Source organism: Colobus angolensis, unplaced genomic scaffold, assembly GCF_000951035.1.
Source record: "Colobus angolensis palliatus isolate OR3802 unplaced genomic scaffold, Cang.pa_1.0 Scaffold51, whole genome shotgun sequence".
In the NCBI taxonomy this organism is placed as follows: domain Eukaryota; kingdom Metazoa; phylum Chordata; class Mammalia; order Primates; family Cercopithecidae; genus Colobus; species Colobus angolensis.
In genome coordinates, this window is record NW_012118599.1 from 3,104,089 (window position 1) to 3,128,750 (window position 24,662).

The 24,662-nt window shown below is 38.2% G+C and overlaps 1 protein-coding gene across 1 annotated transcript in view; it reads right to left on the reverse strand.

Moving 5' to 3' along the window:
• Positions 1-586: 586 nt before the first annotated feature.
• Positions 587-24,662, reverse strand: part of LRRC1 (leucine rich repeat containing 1) — a 127,918-nt gene continuing 103,842 nt past the window's right edge. Inside the window, exons 9-14 of the mRNA XM_011960202.1 lie at positions 22,055-22,173; positions 20,348-20,431; positions 10,869-10,984; positions 5,191-5,363; positions 4,104-4,240; positions 587-2,086 (exon numbers count right to left, since the gene is read on the reverse strand). Of these exons, the coding sequence (XP_011815592.1) occupies positions 1,928-2,086; positions 4,104-4,240; positions 5,191-5,363; positions 10,869-10,984; positions 20,348-20,431; positions 22,055-22,173 (788 nt within the window). The 3' untranslated portion in view covers positions 587-1,927. The remainder of the gene's footprint in view (positions 2,087-4,103; positions 4,241-5,190; positions 5,364-10,868; positions 10,985-20,347; positions 20,432-22,054; positions 22,174-24,662) is intronic.

A 24,662-nucleotide genomic window follows, 5' to 3' on the forward strand; every position in this document is an offset into this window, starting at 1 on the left:
ATATGAAAACAAACAAAACATGCCATGCAAGTTCTACTTGTTCTTCCACATCAAGACAATTCCCATTAAATAAAACAATTTGCTTATATATAATCAGCCCATGAGTTAGTGGCATCATGTTTATAAGCTTAAAACAAAATAGAGGATGTCAAAAAACCTTAAAATAGAGAAAAGAAAATTGCTATGCACAGATTAGGGAGCAAGGTATAAAACTGACCAGCCGAAACTCACTTATATGTTACGTACTTTCAGCTCCATACATAGTTTTTAAAATACACACATATTTACATACACACAGCCAAAAAAGCTAAGTGAACCCAATAAGTAAATATATAGAAGTAAAAGAAAGTATTGTATTTGGTTGGTTGAAGACGGGTTTCTAAGGAATCCACTTGGCCAGATTGCCACAACCCAAAATTACTAGCCAGAGTCAAAGGCAATTCTGGGCTCTGACCCGTGTGAATGCAAGTCCCACAGGAGGTCACTCACAACTGATGGGTAATTTAAATATTTAATAGACCAGAGCACACTTTGGCTACCTGCTATCACTTGAACATACAAAGTAATAATTTTTAAAAGCTGTATGGCCAATGTCCAGGATGAATTTTTTCTTGGAGAAAAAATATATATATAATTTTCCTAGACACCATACAGTGACTGGCACTTTTCATTTCTCTTTTATCACAGCATACAAAAAAGAAATCAACAGAAACACACCAAAACTTTTCCCAATATCCCTTAAATTAGCAGATTTAAAATTAAATCTTGAAGCAGTATTTTCTGATACTTTGATTCAAACTCTATTTACAAATTAAATTGCACTTATAAAGATAGCAACATTTCTATTTTGATAGGTTATTTTGCTTTATTGTGGTTGTATATCTGGATATAAAACTTTTAAAGCTTTCTTGAATAAAAATCATTCTTTTGCAGTACATAATTTATTTGCCCACTGAATGTCTGAACCAGTTTTCTCTTTTTGTGCTTTTCTGCTCTATTGTATTTTACAAATGGCACATACCATCAGAGTAGGTGCAGTCTGACACTGCGCTCATTATGAGAGACTTATTTAGAAAAAGTTAAAGTGTAAGGAATAACATATTAGCAGTCAAATCCTTTGGTTTATCTTTTCAAAAAAAAAAAATCAACCGATACAATTACAAATCATTGATAATTCATCTTTTTGGTTAAAAACAAATCCGCCAGGTAGATTAACTGATTAAAATACAACACTGCTTTAAAATACCACATTCCTATTCTCATCTCAATGTTCAAAGATGCCATTGTTTACAACTGATTGGACATGACACAGGATACATTAAGGCACAAGTGGATGGCACAAATAAAAACAAATACTTTAGGACTTGTTTCTCTGCACAAATACTAAAATATGTACCGTCTTCAAGATAAAATAACAAAAAAGAAATACATATTTTTGTTACGAAATACCTATACAAAATTTTAAAATTTACACCATCTGAGCTGCCAAAAAAGGTTTAAAAAGTATCCATTTTTCCCCATACATAAAACTATCTCTCATCAGTAGGTCCAAGGGAACCTGGGGGATTCAAAATGTCCCAGCACTTTATGGAAGGGAGTAGGATAAAAATTCCCCTTTCTGCTCTCCCTTATCCCAACAGAAGACAGAAAATAAAAGTCGTATGCTTACCGGGGTGCATTCTAGGTATTCCAAACAAAAAAAAAAAAAAAAAAAAAAAAAAATCACGCCGGGAGACCACTGGTGGCTGACTGGTTGCGGGATGAGTAAGGCACTTCCTGGGAGACAGCAGCTTCCCCACGCTCCACGGGAAGATGGCGCGCGGGGGCTGGTTAGCTAAGACAAGGAGCACGTGAGGCTCCCCGGAAGCAGACAGGAACGTCTGGACAGCAGAGGAAGACACAGGAGGTAAAACTTGGAGGTGAAACTCTACACAGAAGTGGTCACTCGGTCAATGGCATGATTGACCTCGTTTTTGTTTGAGTCCAGTCCTTTAGCAGCATTCATGTCATTCCGTAAATTCTCCACTGTCTTTTTCATGTGCTTTAACTCCCCTGGGTGTGGAGTGGCTCGCCTTAGAAGTGTTCTCTAAAAACAAACAGTGGAGTGAGTGTTTTGGTTTTATTCCACTACTTTTTCAAAACATGCAGCTTCAAGGCATTCGCATTCCAATATAAATGTTACCTTCTTAGAAATTCTGAGTTAAAAGTGGGTGGAAAAGCTTTCTTTGGAGGTATGTGCATTTATCAACTGCTCACTGCTAGTTAAGGGAAAGAGAAAGTGTTCCATATAACTTACCTAGTTACAATAGAAGGATTACTTTTAGAATAAAAAAAAAACTTATAAAAATATGAAATTACTATAAAATAAAAATCTCCATAAGCAGCAAGAACATTTATTTTAAAATTTAGGATATAATTATAAGGTGTGGGGAAAGAAAAAGATAAAAGAGTAAATAAAAAATCCTAAATTAAAGTCACTATAATGTTCTACTATTACCCAAAGTGATTCTGGCTTTTTTCAACCCTTGAGGCATGCAAGAAAAAGGAAATCAAGAGGGAAATATTTCCTTTTCTTATTTTGCTGCTGTGTGTACTATTTCTATGACCTACTGATGAAAGTTCACACTCTTCTAATAAAGACTGGAAGTTAAGCAACAGGGTATGAGTAATTTTTAAAATATTATTTAATATGTTACATGATCTTTAGCTCATAAAACAGCGTGTACATCTTTTAAACGGCCTATCCAAGTGCTTTAGGGGGAACCAAACTAGCTTAACAAAATACTGGAAGAGGCAATGAAGTAACTGGTGATAATCACACTCTAACAAGTCTTGAGGTGAGTATTAAAGAGTCATTGACAGTGAGTGATTTTGTCATCCCTAATTTGCGTTTTGCCCTTTACGATTGTATAGGCCTAAAATCCCATTTGGTGACAACTGGAATAACAAAGACTGTAGGCAAAAATTTTAAAACTGCCTTTGTTTTGGAGGCTGCAAGTACTCCCTCTAAGCTCTGCTTAAGAAAAATCTCAATTAGTTTAAGGAATTTAAGAAGCCAAAGTCAACTGCTAGGAAGATGTCAAGACTTGTCACCAACACCTGGAGATGCTGGATGTCTGAGAGACATTTTCAAGTACAGATGAAAGTAAGGGTGACTGGTATTTTCCAATTTCTGAACAAAAACTTGTTAACTAATCCAACTAAGATCATAAGCCCTCTACAAGAAGACTAAGGTGAGCTGGTTACATGAAGAAGGCACAGAGGTCTGGCACTAAGTCAAATCATGGCAAGTAAATGGAGTCAACATGGGAAGAGACAGCATTCACTGGGAACAATGAAAAAAAAAATAGTTTCAGTGGGAGGGAAAACTATCACAAATAAAAAGAAGCACCATAAAAGCAGCACAACACAACAGTAAGAGGCCGGGCACAGTGGCTCACGCCTGTAGTCCCAGCACTTTGGGAGGCTAAGGTGGGTAGGTCACTTGAGTCCAGGAACTGTAGACCAGCCTGGACAACATGGTAAAATGCCATCTCTACAAAAAATACAAAAATTAGAGGGGGCATGGTGGCAGGTGCCTGTAATCCCAACACTTTGGGAGGCCAACATGGGTGGATCACTTGAGGTCAGGAGTTCAATACCATCCTGACCAACGTGGTAACATCCTGTCTCTACTAAAAATACAAAAAATTAGTTGGGTGTGGTGGCGGGTGCCTATAATCCCAGCTACTAAGGAGTCTGAGGCAGGAGAATCGCTTGAACCCGGGAGGCAGAAGTTACTTGAGAGGCTGAGGTGGGGAGATGGCTTGAACCCAAGAGGTGGAGGTTGCAGTAAGCTGAGATCACTCCACTGCACTCCAGCCTGGGTGACAGAGGGAGACTCTGTCACAAAAAAGAAAAAAAAAAAGAGTTCCATTTGCCTCATTTACCTTTTGTGACTGAGCACCTAGAATTACCTAGTTTCGTCTTCTAAAAAAATTCTTAAATGCTGAAGGCAAGGCAGAGAACATACTAATTGAAAATAAAGAATATCCTTATTAGGTGCCATTCTCAATCTTTTAATTTTGAACTTCCACAGAGGCAAAGAATCTGCATTTCCATACCGTCTCATTGTCTTCTTCATCTTTCTCATCCTCCACAAATCGGATTGCACTGACTCTGTTGACAGCACGCTCGTTCCAGGCTTCATCAGAGACATCATTTACCAAGTTCTCCAGCGCACCACAGCGAGGCAGATTCTCTGCAGTGACAAAGACCACATCAGCAGGGAACTGTGGTTCATGTGACCAGTAAAAGCCATGAACTTTGCAGCTGACAAGGCAGAATCTATACGGAGGACCAGGGGTAGAACACCAGAAAGAAGGGCGGCCTTCTGTGGCAAGTTTGGCTTTAAAACACAAACACACACAAAATTCAAAAACAAAAAGAAAAAGGCCTGGGGCAAGGTTGCCCTTCTTTTTTAATGATGTATAATTCTATTTGAGATCATATAAAATATCTGCTAAATTAATATGTTTAATATTTCATCACAGAATGTCATAATTTAGAGTCCCTTTTAAAATACTTATTTTATGCAACTTCAAAACTGTCCTGACAGTGATGTGGCCGCACATGTTGGACACTAGTACTTTCCTCAGTAACACACTCTACCACGTTTTCCCCTAGGGTCTTAAAGTCCTCCCACTTGGGCTCCCATTCCCCCAGGGCACTCCGGTTCTCCTCCACCAAACCCAGCTCTCAGCAAAGGGTTTATGATAGCATTTTGATCTTAATGTGGAGTTTTTGTTTAGCCACACAGTTTACAAAACAAAGATACAATGACTCAAAATAATTCAATGGCTTAAAAACAGTATGCCAGTGGTGTTAATACTAATCCTCTGAACTATCAGTTTGGATTTTAAGAGACTCTGTTACCACTTTTAGAAGTATTGTATTTTCAGCCTTAGCTACAATTCAAAACCAAAAAACTGCTTATGGAATTTCAAACATGATAAATAGATATGAGTGGCCCTTCTGCAAGGATGTAGGGTAATCTTTCCAGAAGAGTCCCACAGTGGCCTCACCCGAGCCGGCTCTAGGTGCAGACTGGATATAACACAATCACATCAAGGAGTAAGAGGCCTTATGGACAGACATTAGGTCCTACTCAATCTCGTGGCCCTGTGAATACTGTCCTTAAATTAAATTCACCTTGACAAGTAGGTTCAGAAGGCAGCTGAGGAAGTAAGACACAGGTTAAAATCTTCTCTCCCGTGGTGTAGTCTGTGTCTGTCTGGAATGTAAGCAGGGGCTGGGACTGGTTGTCAGATAGCCACAGAGCCTTCAACTTCAAGGCAGTCAGGGATAAAGGTAGATGCAGCAACCTGTTTTTTTTTTTTTTTTTTTAAAAAAAGAGACATTACAACCTCAAATTTTGTAATCAAATCAATCCCTATCCATAAAATGAGGAAAAATTAAAAACAGCTTCCTGAGATTGGTTTCAAAATGTAAAAACGATGTTATGTTTTCAAGACACTTGACATACTCTTTGCAAGTGGATTCTTCAGTAGGTTCCTGTGCTTCCCTTTTCTGCTCTCACTTCTCCCATGAGAACCTCCAGATTATAGGGCAAAAAAAAAAAAAAAAAGAGAGAGAGAGAAAATTGTAGGACACATTTTTAGGGTCTTGTACTAGGTTTCAATGTAAAGAGAGAAAAAAAGTCAAGGTGATTTTGGAAGGACCCAGAGGAGGTTCTTTACCTCTGATGGCGACAGCCTCACTGACAGGGCTGGTTTTGAAGCTGCGGGATTACCTGTTTCCAGGAGCACCTGATGAATCAGGCCAAGAGGAAGGAGGTGCCTGGGGTGGCAAAGCATTTAAGTTGCAGCCAAAATGAAGATTAAACCCCATTTTGTATGGACTCCATCTACTTTCTCTAGGGAGATTATTTCAGGTATTCCCTTCTAAACCTTTATCTCTCAGTTTCTAGAAGCTCCTACTTCTCAGAGTCCTAGGTGACAATTAATATCTATATCAGATTATTTCAGTTTCAAATGAGGTAGTACGTATGAAAGTACTTTAAATGTTATAATGTAACACCTAAAGATTAGTTTTATTTTTATGTTTGCACAAAGACTTCACAGATTGGCTGCAACCCATAGAATCTATTTAGTAAAGACCACTGCCAGAAATCATATGTACACCTATTTCTAGTTAACATTAGCAGGAAATCTACCTATACATCTTACCAAAAGACTAACAGTGAATTCTCAGATGCACATACCATTTCAACTGACAGAACTTACGGGAAATAAACTGGAACTCTCTAAAGATATGAAAAGAAGCTGTATTCCAATAACACAAAACTAATCAGAGGAAAGGGTAGGCATAAACTGGTTAAATTACTTTAATAAAAGAAGTAAAACAAAAATCAAAGAGTGCATGGACAGTATTAACAACAAAAGCATTATTAACAAACTTTTCACGGTAACAATACATTTTGCAAGATTTCTGTGTTAGTTTCAAAGATAAGAAAATATCTTCTTTTCCTTAACAATTAGTCCAGTAAAGGCTGAGTCCATCTCGTGCATATGTATTGCGTGCAATACTGAGGAAGTACTGTGAAACTGTAACTTAAGTGGGAGTGACGTTCTTAAGCCAGTGTATCCACGAGAACTGCTTATGTTAAAGTACTCCTGAAAAGACTATGAATTGTACATTATAATATTTCATTAATGAGAGCAGTATGGGGTGAGAAATACATATTTTTAAATCCTAGAATCCACCCGGTGCCACCATATGCTCACAGTTAGAGAAGGACACCTGAGGGAACCTCAGGGAACAGCAGATTCACAATTACATTTCTTCTTACTCTGAGATATTTGTTCTTTAAGGGATAAAACTGAAATATTTTCTGCTTATACAAAAATTCTTTCTCTTTCTATCCAAAGAATGTTACATACATATAAACTCAAATGCAAGAAAGTTAAAAACATGTATTTGCCAGGTACTGTGACAAGGATTTTTTAAATAGGCATGATACACTGTTAAAGTTTCAAGTACATCAACCTCTTTCATTTTCTTGAACAAAAATATAATTTATTTAAAATTTTTCTCCTATATCTTTTAAAAGAGGAAGCAAGCTAACATCCACTAGAATGTTTAAAGTTTCAAGTCTTGGGCAAGACACTTACAGTCAGCATCTGTACCTGTCTTACTCTTGAGAACAGAAAGAAAAAAAATCAAGACTTGAAAACTGGCACAAAACACAGATACTCAAACGTGGTCATTGTAACTTCTCAGACTAGAAGCCAGCTGAATGTTAAAGCAAAAGTATAAATAAGAGGCTAAAAAGAGCATCAATAATACTAATAAATAACAGCTTCTAAGGATGACAAATCATATGACCAAAGCTAAATAAATTACTAGACTCTACAACAACAAATCTTATCAACATATTTCCACTCAGATTAACGAGTTGCCTGAAACACCAGTTTTGCTGCAAAGAATCAAAGTGCCAGCTTGAATGTGGCTGCTGCTGACTGAGTCCACACCACACATGAGCTGCCCACTGTCTTGCGGACAGAAGCGTTGCCAGTGGTGTCCAAAAGAAAAAAACACCCTGTTCCCTGAACAGTCTGCCCACAGAGATTCTGCAGGCTGGCTAATCCTCTAACTCACTATAGCCTCGGGAAAAAAAGACATACACATGCTTTTCTGTCTCTCTTGGGTAAACCATCCCAGCTACAAGTCAGAAAATCGATGAGAAATACATTCCTGCTTTCCAAAGGAGCTAATAATACATTTTGGTTTATTCTGGTACCTTCTGTACACTATAGAATAAATAGAATCAACACACAAGAAACCACAGCCCGTAGGCATCTCCGCGTTCTATTTAGGACCACATGCGCCCGGAAATAAAAAACTTGTGGTTACTATTCACACCGATGGTACAAGAACTAAAGCAAATGAATGACCAAACTGTAAGCCTCTTGTCTCCAGTTATATCCATTACCAACCCAGCCCCAAGTGACCTTCCATGCCTGTGAACTACTATAACAACTGCTTTCTCAAATTTATTTAATATCTAACCATGGCCTACTGATTAATTATTAACTTCACCAGTGACTGAATACGCCTTACAATGTCATGTTTCATCTTTCTGTTACTTTCTACTAGAATTTTTAGTTTTAAGCAAACTTTTCAAAAATGTTTTAAAAAAATATAAATTGAGAACGTAACTGGCAAAAAATTAAACAATACTAAAATATCTAAAATGAAAACTTCCTATACCTTCAAGTCTCATCTAGGGGAACTACTATTAGTATTTGGGTACAATGCACAAACAAGTGATTTTATTTTTCTTTTTTAAGGAAAAAACCCCACCAAAATGAGAGCTCTATATACTGCTCAACATTTTCCCTTTTCACTCAGTATCTTGGGTCTCTTTCCATGTCAATGCACAGAGAAATATCTCATTCTTTGACTGCTTAGTATTCCACAACAGTATGCTGTTGTTTGTCTTTTAATATTTTTAATTCTTTGGACTGGGTAATATACACATAGTACAAAATTTAAAAGTATAAGCTATTTCCTATTTCCCAATTGACAACCATTGTTTCTAATATTCAGTACTACTAATATTGCAAGTAAGGAAAATCCTCAAATGCCCAGTTTTGCACACTTGATGGATATTCCTATGGGAGAGAGTCTAAGTATTAAAGAATTTTGTGTTCTGTGCTCGAGTAACTGATGATATAAGACATTTTCTTTACTGTCACAGAAGGTTTAATACTTAGTTTCCAAGTGACAGGTTATAGTCATCCTTGCTATAATTTATCCTACCAAACTGCAAAAGAAAAAGTTTCTAGAAACTCACAGTGTACGTTTCCTGCTGCCATGTGTTATTTTCATATACTTGAAAGAAGAGGCAGAAGCTTCTGTTACAGTTAATACGATTTAGTATGATTTCCTACGGTACGACATTTCTGCAAGCTAAAAAGCTGACCAGGTAGCCCTTTTTAAAAAAATTAGTTTCTATACTGATACTTTTAATAAGCAGTGATTAAATATTTTAATAGGCTTAACATTTGGTTATGAATCTATATACGTATGCATGGACTAAATGACACACTTAACTGACTCAAATGACAGCTATGTAACTCAACTTTTTAACTGGGTTTTCTCCATCCCAGCCCAAGCATAATAAAAATTAAACTTTCTCTTTTTCTGAGAACTGGAGAAATGGGGCCTTCATTCATGTAAAAACAGTTTTTCGGCATCACAGGCATCTTTCTGCTCAAGAATTGATGCAAATTCATGCTCAGTAGTGTGGCAAGAACCAGCGAATGTTGACTTATTGAGTTTCTACTGCTAGAGGATAAAGATCAGGAAAGAAGTACCCTCCTCAAGCTGTAAAGGCTCATGCCTTAGTTCTGCTTAGTTCAGCAGAAATCTGAAGTTCAACTCAATTTAATCCTGGGTTTCCGGCAACCAGTTAGTGGTCTTAAGAATCTATCAAGATGTCCTGAAAGCATCAACTTTGAAAAGGTGAGCATTGCCTGAGGCTATAACTCACCTCTAGATTCCAGCAAAGAACTGCTGTTTATTTAGCCCTGCTGTCTATAATCCATTAGCAAGAATAAAAAATGGTGACCTGTGCCTGACCAAAATGATCAGCTAATCAGCACTCAGGAGACAGCCTCCTTAGACTGCTGGCCTTTACCATTTAAGATCATTGATCATCCTCCCCCAAGAAGTTGAACCTTTTTCTCCTAACTATATTACACTCAAAAGCAATTTTTAATTCCTTTTGGCTAGGAAGCCTATGATATAAGCCATCCTGCAGTGACCTGCTATTCATCCTGTAAAACTATTAACATTTTTGTTCCACTGAAAATGGCATCTGTTATGTGCCAGGCACTCTGTCATTCCATCTGACAAGTGATACAATGACACATAAACCAGAAGAACATCTAGCTTTAGGTAACTTCAGGCTTAGAAGGGTTACCCATATGAAAACAGGCAATTCTCATATGGTACTGTGACTGCCATGGCAGGGGAATTTCCCCAAATGCAGACACAGAAAGAAGGCTCCCTCGAGAAAATAAAGCTTGAGTGATGAAGAAGAGAGTCAAGGAGCCAGAGAAGAGGGTCCCCCAATAGAAAGAATAGCCTGTTTCTGAGAAGGCGCATATGACATTTAGGGCGCTGAAATTAGCTCGGAATGACGGAAACAAATGTGTTCCACAAAGATGATGAACAGGCATATTCTAGAAAATGGCGCTCAGTCCAACACGACCTCTGCTCTGGAACTTGAGAAATGGTGATGCTGTGACCTTGGAAATACTAGTCTGGCAGCTCTGAGCTTTTTTTGTATTATGAATCATTTGGAGATTCTGACATTAGCTATAAACACTTCCCTAAATACACAATTCTGTTTGTATTTTCAGGGGGTTCAGAGTCAGTATGTCAAGGTCCCCTGGTTAAAACTGAGTTCGAACTCATTTGTGCTCACTTTGCAGGTGAGGAAACTCTGAAGCCCATGATGACTTACAAAAGTACTTAGAAGAGCTAAGCCACAACCCAAGTCTCCCCATTTTCAGTTCAGTGCTCTTTCCCTGGCATCACCGTACCGTCATTCCGGGAAGCATTTCTATGAAAGTGTCCACTGACACTTTAACCCATGCTCAGGTTTCCCCTGACCTTCTCTGCTCCATTGGGCTCAAGTACTCTAGCCCCCATATGAAGAACTCCCTGAGGCCTAGGTCATTTGAAAAATTGGGATCATATTCTGTAAGATAAAGCAAAGACAAAAATTTGAAGATGCACGCAAAGATTGGGATGTATGTATATTTGTTTCCCTCAAGCAAAGCATACAACAGGCTTACCTGTTCCCTGCCACATCCAGGACATGAAGTTCTGTTGCCTGTGACATCTCTGCAGGTATCCGAGTTAGTCTATTGTCACGCACACAGAACACAGTGAGGCTGCAGCACCCGCCGATCTATGGTGAGAAAGGAATACATCTTTTTTTCCAGTTTTCTAGGGGAGATGGAGTAGGATTAGAGTACCTTGTTTACTAAACAGTATAAAAAGGATGCATAAACTCATACCGAAAAGCTCACTGGTCTCACTGATGACCAACAATCATTAATTTAAATCATACAAAACACAGCCCCATATGTTCATAAAAATCTCTGCGAAACGTTAGATGTGCATGTTCTAAATTAAATCAAGAAAATCAATGATACAGTTTAAAAATTTTATTCTAAAGAAGAAATCATTTTCCACTGCTGATATCTAACCCAAATGCATCTGTTAAATATGTTAGCCAAACTATACAATCCAGAAAAATACTATGTGGTAATATGCAAGTTTAACAATTGTAGTTTCAAAAGTTAGGCCAAAGGTGATCCTGATACACACACAATTCAAGACTTGCCCATTATATTAACTTCAGTACTCTCAGTGTTTCGTTGTTTTTTTTTTTCCAAAAAAGGGGGTATCTTACAGATTATACAGTACATTAATTTCCACCATACATCTTTTAATAGCTTTTGATCATTCACAAATTAATGTGGTAAATTCACTTTTTTTGATGGATGTAAAATCAGCAGTATCTTCACAAAAAGTGTACTGAGTAAATCTATACATCCATTTCTTTAGCCGTGGCCTGCTTGTAAAGGCACACAAATCAACACCTCCATCCACACCAAATTTGATTACCATTTTTTAAAAGTAAGCAATTTAAAGGTAACTGAGTTTTGTATGAGTCTGGTCTTCAAAAAGGAACATAAACACACAAAAAAAATCCAATGATTCTCTTGCACAAATTGGTGGTGGTTTTTACAGTCAGGGAAACTGAATCAAGAGGGCAGAAAAATAGCTCGATCCCAGACACAACATTCTGCAGGACTCCATAAAGTACTACATTCTTTTTGTACTCACTCTCCTGACTAAGGGCAACTGCTAGGAAAGGCTCATGAAGGAACCTATTGATGTCTCTCCAACACATGGAAAAATACTGCTCCAGAGCCTCCCACTTGAGAAAGAGCACAAGACTTGAATAGTTAATGATATCTGAATATATCTTCTGCCCTTTTCTATTTATACATGTGTTTAATATATGTATATAATATCCTCAAAAGCAGAACGCATATTTGTGAATGGCTACATAATTACCTTCATACATAATCTTTTTATTTCCTCCCTTAAAAATATAAATATTTCAAAATAATGTATTGAACCACAATATTTAATCATAATGTATACAAAAGAAAAATAAATATATAAGTAAATGTAGACTAACATTTGTCTCTGCTCCTGTGAAAAGCACCCAGATACGTAGAAAGGCTTTTAGATTTTGCCCCCTTTAGTCCCCGCATTCACACATTTCTCATCCTAGCAAAAATGGTCTACTCATTATACCCTAAATACATTTTTATATTTTTGATCCCACTGTTTTTTATAGAAATGCCTTTTTAAATCTTACCAATGATCCAAAATTAGCTAAACATTCTCTGTTCCTCCAAAGAGTCTTCACAGAACCCTTTGGTCCATATAATAAAATGCTCTCTGCCTTCATTTCATAATTATGGTTTAACCCTCTGACAGCAGAAAATACCACATGAAGAACCCTAAGATCATTTACTTGAGTTACTGCTTAATTTGCACGTTTATGTACACTCAGGGTACTTGGCAAGTATAGTATTCATGCTATCTACCCACCATGCATAGCCTCTCTGCCCACTAAATTTCTCATTTATGTATGTTTAGACACTTTATTTACTTACTTGTGAAAGACCTCTACTTAAAAGTTACCTGCCTCTATGTGCAGCAGTGGAGACAACAAAACTCTTTTTTGTTCCAGTAAGAATCACCAGAGTAGCTTCTCTTAGGTTTTATAAGCATATAGCCCCAATATAGTGTCCTACAAGAAATGTGCAACTGGATTTCCCATATGGCTGAGCACATTCTCCCTCCCTTGAGGAAGGGAATCAACAGTTCTACTTAGATGCCCAGAAATATCATGGAAGGAAAGCAATTAAAGCCCTGATCCCTTTGATGATAAATATTATTAGAGTCTCTGATAAATTTAGACAATCCTGACAAAGATCTACTCATGAGAAAGAATGACTAGGTTCCCACGGGGCACCCTTCCCGCATCCCTGCTCCAGATGGAGGAGCTTCGGCATGAGGCTGGGGTTCAGAGGTATGGCTACATGCCCTGAACGAGGGCTCCCAAGTCAGCAGCTGGCTGAGGCTGAAGACTCCTGCTAGCGTCCTGACCTAGCTTTGAAAAGACAGGATTTATGTGTGACCCAAGGGGGGAAAAGCAGATATTATTATTCATATGATCATCTGGAGGGGATAATCAGCTCCTGGAAGGCATGTAGAGCTGGGACTGCATTTTAACTGTGGGCATCTTGTCATGAAGCTGTCCACTGCCCTCCCACCACACCAACCTGTAAGATACCTGTTTTGGGGCCCTACTGCTATACCATGTGAACATTTTCAATTTGTATCATGTGCATATATTATGTAGTCAAAAAAATTAATTAACTCATTAAAGTGGGTCAGAGGGCTCTAAATAAATGTTCTGGAAAAGATCCATTAATCATTTGGGAAGATATAGTGTAAACTTCAATGAAATGTGTGAGCTGTCTACTGTGTGTTATTGTTTCATTTTTCTTTTTCCTTTCCCACTCTAATCTCACACCCATTTGAGACATCAAGGGGTGGAACGCAATTGCGTACAAGAGCCTCTTAGGCCCTCTGGGTTGTCAAAGCAGGCAGTGTGACCTCCTGATCTCTATTGTCTATGGTTTTTGAAAAACAATGCCAACAAAGAGCACATGTTGTTGCAGAGTGTGCTAGGGATGCCTTAATCACCCCACAAAGGCACATGCTGTCCCAGCAAACATTCACACAAACACAGCCCTCTTTCCAAATCAGCCAGGAAGGGATGGCACAAACCTTTGGTTTTTAGAAAAGATTATTAAGCATTCAAACCCATAACTGAAAAGATATGGTTCATTATAGACATCAGAGGGAGATGCGGTATGATGGAGGGAGTGGATGCTTTGAGATCATACAGACCTGGGCTAGAATTTAGGCTCAGTCATATGTTTTGTGGGTTTGGATGTGTTACTTTAACCAAAAGTAACAATAATGATTAAATTAAATGAAACCACATATATAATTTGGCACCTATCACAGAAACTGGCCTTTTGCTGCTGCCAAATAAATGTGGTAGCTATTTTTTTTCCAGGAAGTAAAAACCTCAGATCCAAATGATGAGTACAATCAACACCTAAATACCTACTATGTTCTTAGAACTGTACTGATGTTGGCAGTCTCTTTCCTGAACTTACACGAATGTCTTAAAAAAAACTATCTCCCTAACGATGTATCGCAGTGACATTTTGTATTAATAATAGTGAAGACTGACATTATACACATCATTCATACATATTTTGGCTTTCTCTTTTGGGCTCAGGAGGCAGAGTTTACAGGTTCCTTGTTCCTTAGTTGTCATCAGGATAAAATATCTGTATCATTTAGAAGTTCTGGGAAGCAGAGTCACTGTTTAAAAAACTTATTACCAGTTATGTAGGAAGCTGATATTTTTAAGCCTCCCTTAAACCACATAATAGCACCTTCCCAGAATACAAGGGGTTGGACTTGGATTATCTGAGAATTATGGAATATAGCTGAGAATCTTTGTCCAGCCATTTTGTGTCTCCTTAGCTGTTAGGCATTGATCTAACCCATCTCAAGAAAATAGGATCTGCAGATTATTGAGCAAACCTCTGCTCAGGTCAACTCTCACTAAGTATTAATTGCCTGCAGGTTAGCTCACCCAAGGAGGAGATCATGAGACAGATTCAGTGATTCAAAAAGGGAGCCTATGTTAGTCACTTTTGTTTATATTCCATTTTTTAAATGCTTGCCTTAAGTGTAAGGGAACTTTCACTTTCCTTCAGTATATTCCTTTTAATATTATTTGTAACATAATTGAACCCACATCCCATTGGCAAAAAAAGAAAAATGTACAATAATTAAAATCTGGCCAAAATGCAATTTGAGCAAAAATAATATGAAACATAATTTTAAAATCCCATCATCTATGGCATATTATTCAAATGTTCCCTACTTCATAAATATTTTTGGAAATCACGTGGCTTTGGGATTCCCTGAATTCTGAGGCCACTGACATCAAAATATCCACTAAGAGCTACGGAATTCTTTTTTTCTGATTATAAAAAAGTATCTTACATTGATTAGAAAAATAAAAACCATACATCCATGCACAGGAAACCACAATTAAAAAAAAATCAAATCTTACCACAAAGTGATAATCAGTATTAACGAATCAGTATTAACGTTAAGAGGTACGATCTTTCAGTACTGCCATACATTTGTGATTCTACATATACACTTTAACAATGTTTCTAAGAGGACTTTTATGGACCACATAGTTATTTCCTTCTATGGATGTATCACAGATTATTTAAGAAACTGCCCAGGGTAGACAATGCTAGTTAGGTCTGCCACTTCTTTGCTGTGTGATTCTGGAGAAGTTACTTAACCTCTCTCAGTCTTAATTTCACAATCTGTTGGACGTTGATAACGATTTACCTACACCTCATAGAACTGTTGTGATAATTAGATAAGAATAAATGCAAAAGCCCTTGGGCACTGTGCCTGGCACATGTTAGCTGCCTCTATGGACACTTGGCATGGTGCCTGGAACATTTAGGCTGCTCCTATGTATAATGTGAGAAATGTTCCTGTGCATCATTCTTAGTGTATATCCATGAATGTTTTCCTGGACGTGGACTTGCAGAATCAAAGGGTATACACATTTCTAAAGTTTTTACTATTATCACATTCTCTTCCAGAAAGTCATAATAATTTACATTTACATGATAATATACACTTCCCTCCACCCTTGCCAAAATTTGGTATTATTAATTATTTTGTGAATACTGATGAGGCTGAAATTGTTTCATATTAGTTGCCATTTCTATTTGTTCCTCTGTGAATCACTTGCTGGTTTTTGTGGAAGTTTCTTTGTTTTTGTCTACTTCTCTATAGTAAATACATCTTTTCCTCACTGGTGTAAAAGAACTTCTAATAGAGTAAAGACAGATCTCTCATTTAACATACTTTAAATGTCTCCCTGCCCCCTTTCAAGAAAGTAAAGGCTGTCTTTACCTTCTTGAAGATCAGAAATCGAATTTTCCTGTAGACAAATCCATCAACTATTTTTTAATGACTTATTTCAAGTTTAGGAATGACTTCTCCATCTTGAAATCTGATGGTCAACTATATTTTAGCTAATATTTTTATATTCTATATTATGTCTTTAATCAATAATTCATTTTAGAATATAATGGAGACATACTGAAATAATTTTAAATTGTAATAAGAAGGCAGAAAACTATCCACAAAATGAATATTCTATCACCACAGGCATTTCTGAGCATCATAGTAATATTTATGGGTAATTAATATTTACAGGTTGTCTGATTAAAAAAAGCTTTGATGAATGATCTGCAAATGCTATCTTGCCTCATCTCACTGGGTAAGTGTGGCTTAGTTGGCATCACTTTCATTTGGACTTAATGGAGACAAAAAGAAAAAAAGGACTCTAAACTTGGATATAAGCTCAATTTCTTCTAGCCAAAAATTCTTATGGTCTGGCTCTTGTTCATCATACTCATGCTCACACATATACCACCAACTCCATCTATCCATAAATCAATCATTCTACTGCAGAGTATGTTCCTTAACTCTCCTCTCCACCAACACTATGAGTTTTTAAGAAATCTCCTTTTCCCAGAAGTACATATACTTAAGCAACAGGATGAAAAATAAAAGACACAAATAAGTGACTCGAAAAATCAGAGGCATGCCAGGTGTAGCAAATAAAGCAAATCTAGCCTTTCCATTAGAGACAGATTTGTGCCAACAACTTACAATTTAGTGAAAACAGATGAGCTGCCAAATGATGCCTTTCAGGATTTCTGAGTAACTTAAAATGTAATTCACAGAAAAGCATTCTTTTGAGAGTGAATAATCTGAACAAACATGAAAAACATATAACAAAATAAGGTTCCAGGCCATGCAGTCATAAAAAAAACAAAAAACTGAATTTAGAGGAAAATGTCCAATATTTTATAATGAAGAGCACACAAAGCAGTCAGCCGATTTGAATCTTCATGCATTTAAGAAGCAGAATGGAAGTTAGAGATGCAACTGTGGTCTGAACAATACTTACAAGATAACAAGTTTACCTGACTTTTCTAAATTTCCAAGCAGCTAACAATTAAGAAAACAAAAGACATTCATTGATTTGCAAATGTTTACTACAAATAACACCACAAAACACAAACAGAATCCATTATTGTGACCCACACAGTACAAACATTTTCCCCTCAACCATTTGGGGAAAAAATGCAAATAAATGCTGCTACAGACTAAGGAGCTGTGCCCTAAAACTGGCAACACACAATACTATAAATTTTTTTTTTTTAAAGGACAAAATACAGGAAGAACTACACAGCATACCGGACCAATGGCAATTAATACTACTATGGGTTTTTGGCATATGAATTGAATTGGTCAGTCTTTCAGTTTAGATATGTCATGTATGCAACTTAACTGTTCAAGAGAAAGCAATACATTTTTGGAAGAATCTAATCAGGAAAATTCAAGATTTGATCAAATGGCATCAAGCTTGGAGGAAGAGCTAACATACACACAGTCACAGGGCCTACCACGATCACTGCACAGAGACTCATGACATGAAGGTGCTGCCTGGGCCAACGTGATGCATGAGAGATCAGGAGGCTCTCGGTGATTTGGCTGCTCAGCCCCAGTGGTCAGAGGCAAGCACTCAACCATTTCTGCTGGGCAGCAAACTGCGATCCATGGGAGAGTTGGAGACATGTTTTCAGCACATTTCCTACTCTGGGAGCTGAGTGTGTGTGAGTAGGAGTTGATCTAGAAAAGATCCAATTCCTAAAAACCTAAACATTCTCTGCTTTATCAGACAGCTGAAGGGAAAGGCACAGACTACTTCTTTCTAAAATGCCAGATGCCAGAAGACCAATCATAATTTCTCAGAAAATGGACAAAATATGACTAAAATGCTTTGAAGTTAGAAATATTTTCATGATATTTTCACTTTTCACATCATGAAAAACTGTTCCAGTAAGTTTAGTGAACACATAGCATGGATTAGATATAACTCTAGTCAGAAAACACTTGAGTGTGTTTCATTCTTTTAAAGCGAAAAGAGGACTGATGCTGAAATGATGGTGAAAGTTTTATGAAAGTAAATTTCCAAAAGGTTCTTGTTTAGAACGTAATCTTGTGAAAGACAGTCAGGGGATCAGGGAAGCTGGGGATGGGTGGTGAAACTTGCTGGGAATTAACATTACACCTAAAAGTGCTCTCCTCATGATCTGCCTTGAAAGTACACCTAAAATGAATTAACTTTCTGTAGTGTCCAAACTAAAGATACTTTGGCCTTTCCTTAACAAATCAGGGGCTTGCCCTACCTCAGGGTCACAGATGGAAAGGTTGGGCTGAGCCTGCATTACCTAAGTGGTCATGTGTTTATTGAGAGATTCATCTTTGGAGTCAGGTTCTACCAACTCCCAGCTGTGTGAGCCCAAGTAAGAAAAAGAACTTACTTGCCTCAGTTTCCTCACTCATAAAATGAGGAAATCACCATGACTGCAAAAGCTGTTGTAAGGATTCAACAAGTACAACAAATACTTGAAAGCATCTAGTACAGTTACCTGGTATTAAAAAAGAAAGAAAGAAATCTTTTCTACATCTGTATGTGTGTTTATATGTCCAATCTACTATCCATCTGCCACCATCCAGCAAGAGTAAATTTAACTGTTCAGAATATCAGTTCAGTATTTTGGTTTATTGCTTAGAAACTGGAACCCAACTTTTCTAATTAGTAGAATCTCTTAGTTGTGTCCCAGCTTAGCTGAGAAACAGACTTAAGTCTTTCAGCCGAAAACAGTTTACTTAGATGCCAGTGTTCATATAAAGGATGTTTCAGAATATGATCATGTTTATAGTAAATATTCTCATGTCTCCATTTAGAAATGCTGGCCACCTTACCCAGGGAGAAGACTGGGACACTGTGGGCCAAACACCAAGATGAGGAAAGGAAAGAGGAAGTTCAGATACCTTGAGATGTGGCCCTAGGAAAATAAGAATGCCACATGTTCTGATTGGCTGGATGGCAGCTTTGAAATTACTCCAAAATAGATGTTAGAAAAAGTCAAAACAGAAATATGAAGCAAACTACACCTGGCCAGTGATCATATCATACAAGGAAATACCATACCCTTCTAGATGAGGACCCAGCAAAGGAGAAGGCTCATCAACAGCTAGTTTTAAGCTTTATTGCTAATAAAAAAATCAAGTTCAGTATTATCCTTCTCCAACCAAGCTCTTCTAGTACCCAATAGAAAGTAAGTTGTCTTCTTTTTCTTTTCTTTTCTTTTTTTTTTTTGAGATAGAGTCTCACTCTTGTCACCTGGGCTGGAGTGCAGTGGCATGATTTCGGCTCTCTGCAATCTCAGCCTCCCGAGTAGGTGGGACTACAGGCTCCCACCACCACGCCTGGCTAATTGTAACCCTTCTTTTTAAACAACACACTAGACACCTCCTTGTTTGACCCACTATAAGCTTCCACCTCCATTGCCAGAATTTAAATGCCTCTAGTCTACACAGCTACTCTCCAGAACAGACGGTGGCGTCTCGTTTTCTCGTGCTTAGACCACTGACCAAAAAAAAAAAATCCTAGGAAGCTGGCTGTAGCTTCCCATTCACCTTCCTCTATGTGTATGCCTTTGTGAAGAGTTTGTTCAAACTCATCCAAGATATGAGCATGGCCCAATGTAAATCTCTGCCCAGAAATATGGTTGCATCGAGATCAATTTTTATAATTCCAATTGCTTATGGGATAGAGCTTAATTCCACATTAAATTAAAAAATCAAAGCTAAAGTCATCCACTTCCTCTGCCAAACTCCCAAATAATCCATTTCTGCCAATGGTGTCACCATTCTCTGTATGTCAAACCCAAAATGTCAATCTCTTTCTTTCTCCCATTTAAAATCCTATAAATTCACCTTTTCCAACTCTCCTTAATGTTACTGATGACCACTCTTTGACATAATTCCTCTAGTCGGCTCTATACTCACAGACTGGAGTTCGCACCTTTAAAAGCAACACATGTGTCTTTTCAAAGCATTTGACATTTTTGATCCTTTATGTATTGTGATTATTTCTTCATAATTATGATCACATGATTTCTCTAAAAGCACATACCTCTTTTGGTAAGGACACTAATTTATTTCTGTCTGCATTCAAGTTGCTCAACTTCTTTAGTTTTCCAATGCTTTTAGGTAGGGTCTGTTAAAATAACAATTTCATTATTAATGTAATACATATTTTTAACATGGCTCACAGTAAATAAGATCTCTGGAAGGACCTAAAGAATATAATCTCATCCAGTAACAGAAACAATAGTTTTCGCTGAATATTAGATATTTGTAATGTTCACTTAGGTGGTGTGACATTAAGTATTTTGAAATTTTGTTGAAATGGTAAGTCTGTTTTAAAGGAATGAAGTCAAAAGTGGAGACCTGGGAACAGGGAAACATCTTGTAAAGGGAAATAAATGCTGTTCAACTCAAGTGAGTGAGAATTTGCACCCTCAAGATTCATTCCCGCCCTGCCTGCACCTTCAAGGACCACACTGGGACAGTGGCTTAGATGTCTGTGGAAGCCAGAGCACTGAGGCAGGGAACCAGCACCCGGAGCAGGGTGCCACATGGGCAGGGGAAGGCGAGGGCTATGGGGATGGGAGAAAGGTAAGCATCCTGGAGTGGGGAGCAGAGCTCTACCAGAACCAGGCTGGCACCCACATGGGAGTCTTCAACACTCCAGTGCAATCCAGGGGTGAATATTATTTTTACAGTTGTTATGATTACTATTTGTAAGCCTAAAATCACAAAGCAAGACTGGAAGATTTGGTAACTCTCGCCACACCTGCCAGAGGCTGGCTGCTTGAGCTGTCTGAGGGGAGAGGCTACTGGGCTCCCCACCCACGTCTGTGCACTCCATCCTTTCTTGCTGTCCTTTTTGCTCTTTCTACCTAAAGAACATTACTTACTCTATTTATAGATAAAGGAGAAAAGGGAAAAGGAAAAGGGAAAAGAGAGTAAAAAAAAATAAAGTGACAAAATGAAGATGGAGAAAAGAAAAGAGAAAAGTAGGAGAGTAAACTGAAGAAAACAGAGTGGCTATATGACAACTAAAAGAGGGGGGAAGAAGAAGAAGTGACAACTGAAGGACTGACAAAAGCAGAGGGGGAAGCAGGACAGGAAAAGACAACTGAGATCTGCTGCCACCCTGCCTACCCACCCACTCTTTACCAGGGGGTGCACACATAACCCCTGCCCTTGTCTGGTGGAAGCCTGGTCCAGGTGGAGGAACCCCTCCTCTACCCCAAAGTTCTAATAAGAAGCTGCCTTAACCAGAGCCCATTAGATACCATCCTATGGCTCCCTGATCAAGAGCATTTCCCAGCCCCCATCCTGCCAAGGCTTTTCCTGGACAATGTTCATCTCTTTTCTCTTCTCTCCTGTTCTTCCCATTTGCTCAAAGAACCTAAGGAGAGGCCAGAGGAATCCTGATGAATATTCCCAATGGTGGTCTCTGGGCACCACAGCTGGGGCATCAACACATCCATCAAGAGTAGCTTATCCCCACACCTCACTGGAGACATCTGTGAGGCATTTGTTCAGTCCCTATATTCAAAGCACCACAATTGGGACACAGGCTCAACAGGGAAACCGAAGCACTACTTTCTTTGCTTAAGCAGATTAAAAACTGATCTTTAGGTCATGCATTTGCTTTGTAAGACCCTTCTGGGATATAATATGAAGAAATTTCCATTTAGTCCACTCAAATTACAAATAAGTAGAATCTACTCTAGTAAGTCTTTATGATATATGTGCAAACCACACTTACCAGGAGCTGATTTTCTGTAAGAACTAACTCAGTGAGACTTTCACAATCCCCAACTGCTTCAGGCAACTGTGTGAGTCTATTCTGATCCACCTTCAAGATTGACAGTTTCTTTAGTTTTCCTGTAAAAGCATCATTAGTATTATTATTATCAAATTCATTAGTTACAATTATTTTCATAATCACTGCTTGGAATTTCCTATCTGCTGTTCTTTTTGTTTCAAATAGTTACTTATTTTTTCCTCATCTAGCTTTTCACATAATGAAACTCTATCATTTAGACCATGAAGGTTGGGAGTTAAAATAATTTGTTTAGAACATCAAAAACGGTTGGCAATTAGAAACAAAACATTTTAAAAACCATAAAAACATTGCATCAAAGCCAAGAAATTTACAGAAAAACAAAACAGCTTTCTGTCTCCATGGAGGTGTTTCATGCACAGAGGAGACTTTCGTTTTACTCCAAGAATTATCCTTACAATAAACAAACAAAAAAATAGTTTATTAAATCACCTATGAATGAAAATGACTCAGTGAAGAGCCCTACAGCGTGGTATTTCTATAGGTCTAGAATAAAGTGGTAACCTCAGGAAAGCCATATTAAGGACGGAGTCTATTTCACTCAGGCCAGGAAGACTGGACGTCCTGGTGATATCCACTGTTCATGGGAAAGAAGAACAAGTCTTACTGCAGCCTCCTCAGAGTCCCCACTAGCCACTAGCAAAGTCATTCAGATTCTCACTTCAACAAGTCATGGGATTAAGCCTACAGAGTAGGTGCCCTTCATTCTCTACTGAGTGGCTAACACGTTGACACTTTCCCCACTACATCAGAAAACAGCCTCTATTCTAACACAGTCATAAAGCTAGAGAAAGAAAAATATCGAAAGGTGTATCCTGCCTCATGTGCAGCCACAGGGCAAGATAGGAGAACTAACCAATTCTTAAGCTCTTTGTTTAGCATAGTCAATAGCCTAACACTGTCATTGGAGGGTTTCCACCTGCCCTCACTGTCAGGAGACCCACCAGCATTTTCTGCAGGGTATACTGAATAGCACAGCCAAGCACTGAAACATCTCACCCCAACAGAGAAGTCTCCTGGCAACTAGTCTTCTAGCCTCCCCTTGAATACTGCTAGTGACAAGGTACTCATTTCTTCACTAAGCAGCCCAAACTAATTTGTAACATATCTTTCCTTTTTTTTTTTTTCTTTCTTTTTTAAGAGACAGGGCCTCACTCTATTGCCCAGGCTGGAGTACAGTGGTACAATCATGGTTCACTGCAGCCCCAAACTCCTACTCCTGGACTCAAGCAATCCTTCCCCTTCAGGCTTCTGAGTAGCTAGGACTACAGGCGTGTGCCAACCCACTTGGCTAATATTTTTATTTTTTGTAGACAGGAAGTCTCACTATGATGTCCAAGCTGGTCTTAAATTCTTGGCCTCCCAAAGTGCTAGGATTACAGGTGTGAGCCATTCCCAGCCATCTTTGCTTTTTAAAGCTCTTAAGTGAAATTGAGCTTCACAATCCTTTCATTTTGCTCATTTGATCAGAAAGCTGTAATACATCTCTTTCTTTGAAAGACAGTCCTTTAAACATTTGAAGTCATCCTCTCATGCTTTCTGCTGCTTCCCATTCCAAGCAACAAAACACACCCAATCTCTACAACTCTTTTCAGATGCCATAAACGATTCTCAGTGAACATCTCTGCATAGAGTCAAAATCCCTATTGATTTTCCAGCCGGGTTTAACCAAAACACAATGTCTGAATTTCTACTGAAATTTTCATCTTGACCACATACCACGGAGGGAGTGGTCCTCTGCCATACAAGTTCTCCAACTACTGAAAACCTTTCAGAAGCTTCCTTGATGTTCTGAATAAAATTAAAGACAGCAATCCTATGATAACTCCATGGTTAAATATAGTCTCTTTCAACTTCAAAGTGGCTTTGCTATGATGGAGCTCCCAAGTCCGTATCTGTTTATACCTTCTCTCCATTTAATTTCTCACACTGGACTAAGTTCCTTCACAGTAAAGAAAATGTCTGGATTGATTGTTTTTAAAGAAAATAGCACAGAATGATTAAAGGATTATCGATGTACTAAACAAAGGTTCAATTCAGTTATGCCACTCTTCCAGCACCTCCCTGAGGTCATGGAATAAGTCAGTTATTTTCTCATAAACTATTAGGATGCTGGCTGGGCACGGTGGCTCACGTCTGTAATCCCAACACTTTGGAAGGCAGAGGCAGGTGGATAACAAGGTCAGGAGATCGAGATCATCCTGGCTAACACAGTGAAAACTCGTCTCTACTAAAAAATACAAAAAAAAATTAGCCGGGCTTGGTGGCAGGTGCCTGTAGTCCCAGCTACGCGGGAGGCTGAGGCAGGAGAATGGCGTGAACCCGGGAGGCAGAGCTTGCAGTGAGCCAAGATCACGCCACTGCACTGCAGCCTGGATGACAGAGTGAGACTCCATCTTAAAATAATTAATTAATTAAATAAATAAAATAAAAATAAAAATAAACTATTAGGATGCCAAATTAGAAATTTCTTAGTGACTGCTCATATGCCTTAAATACATTTTATTATTTGGGGTAATCCCTCATGAAA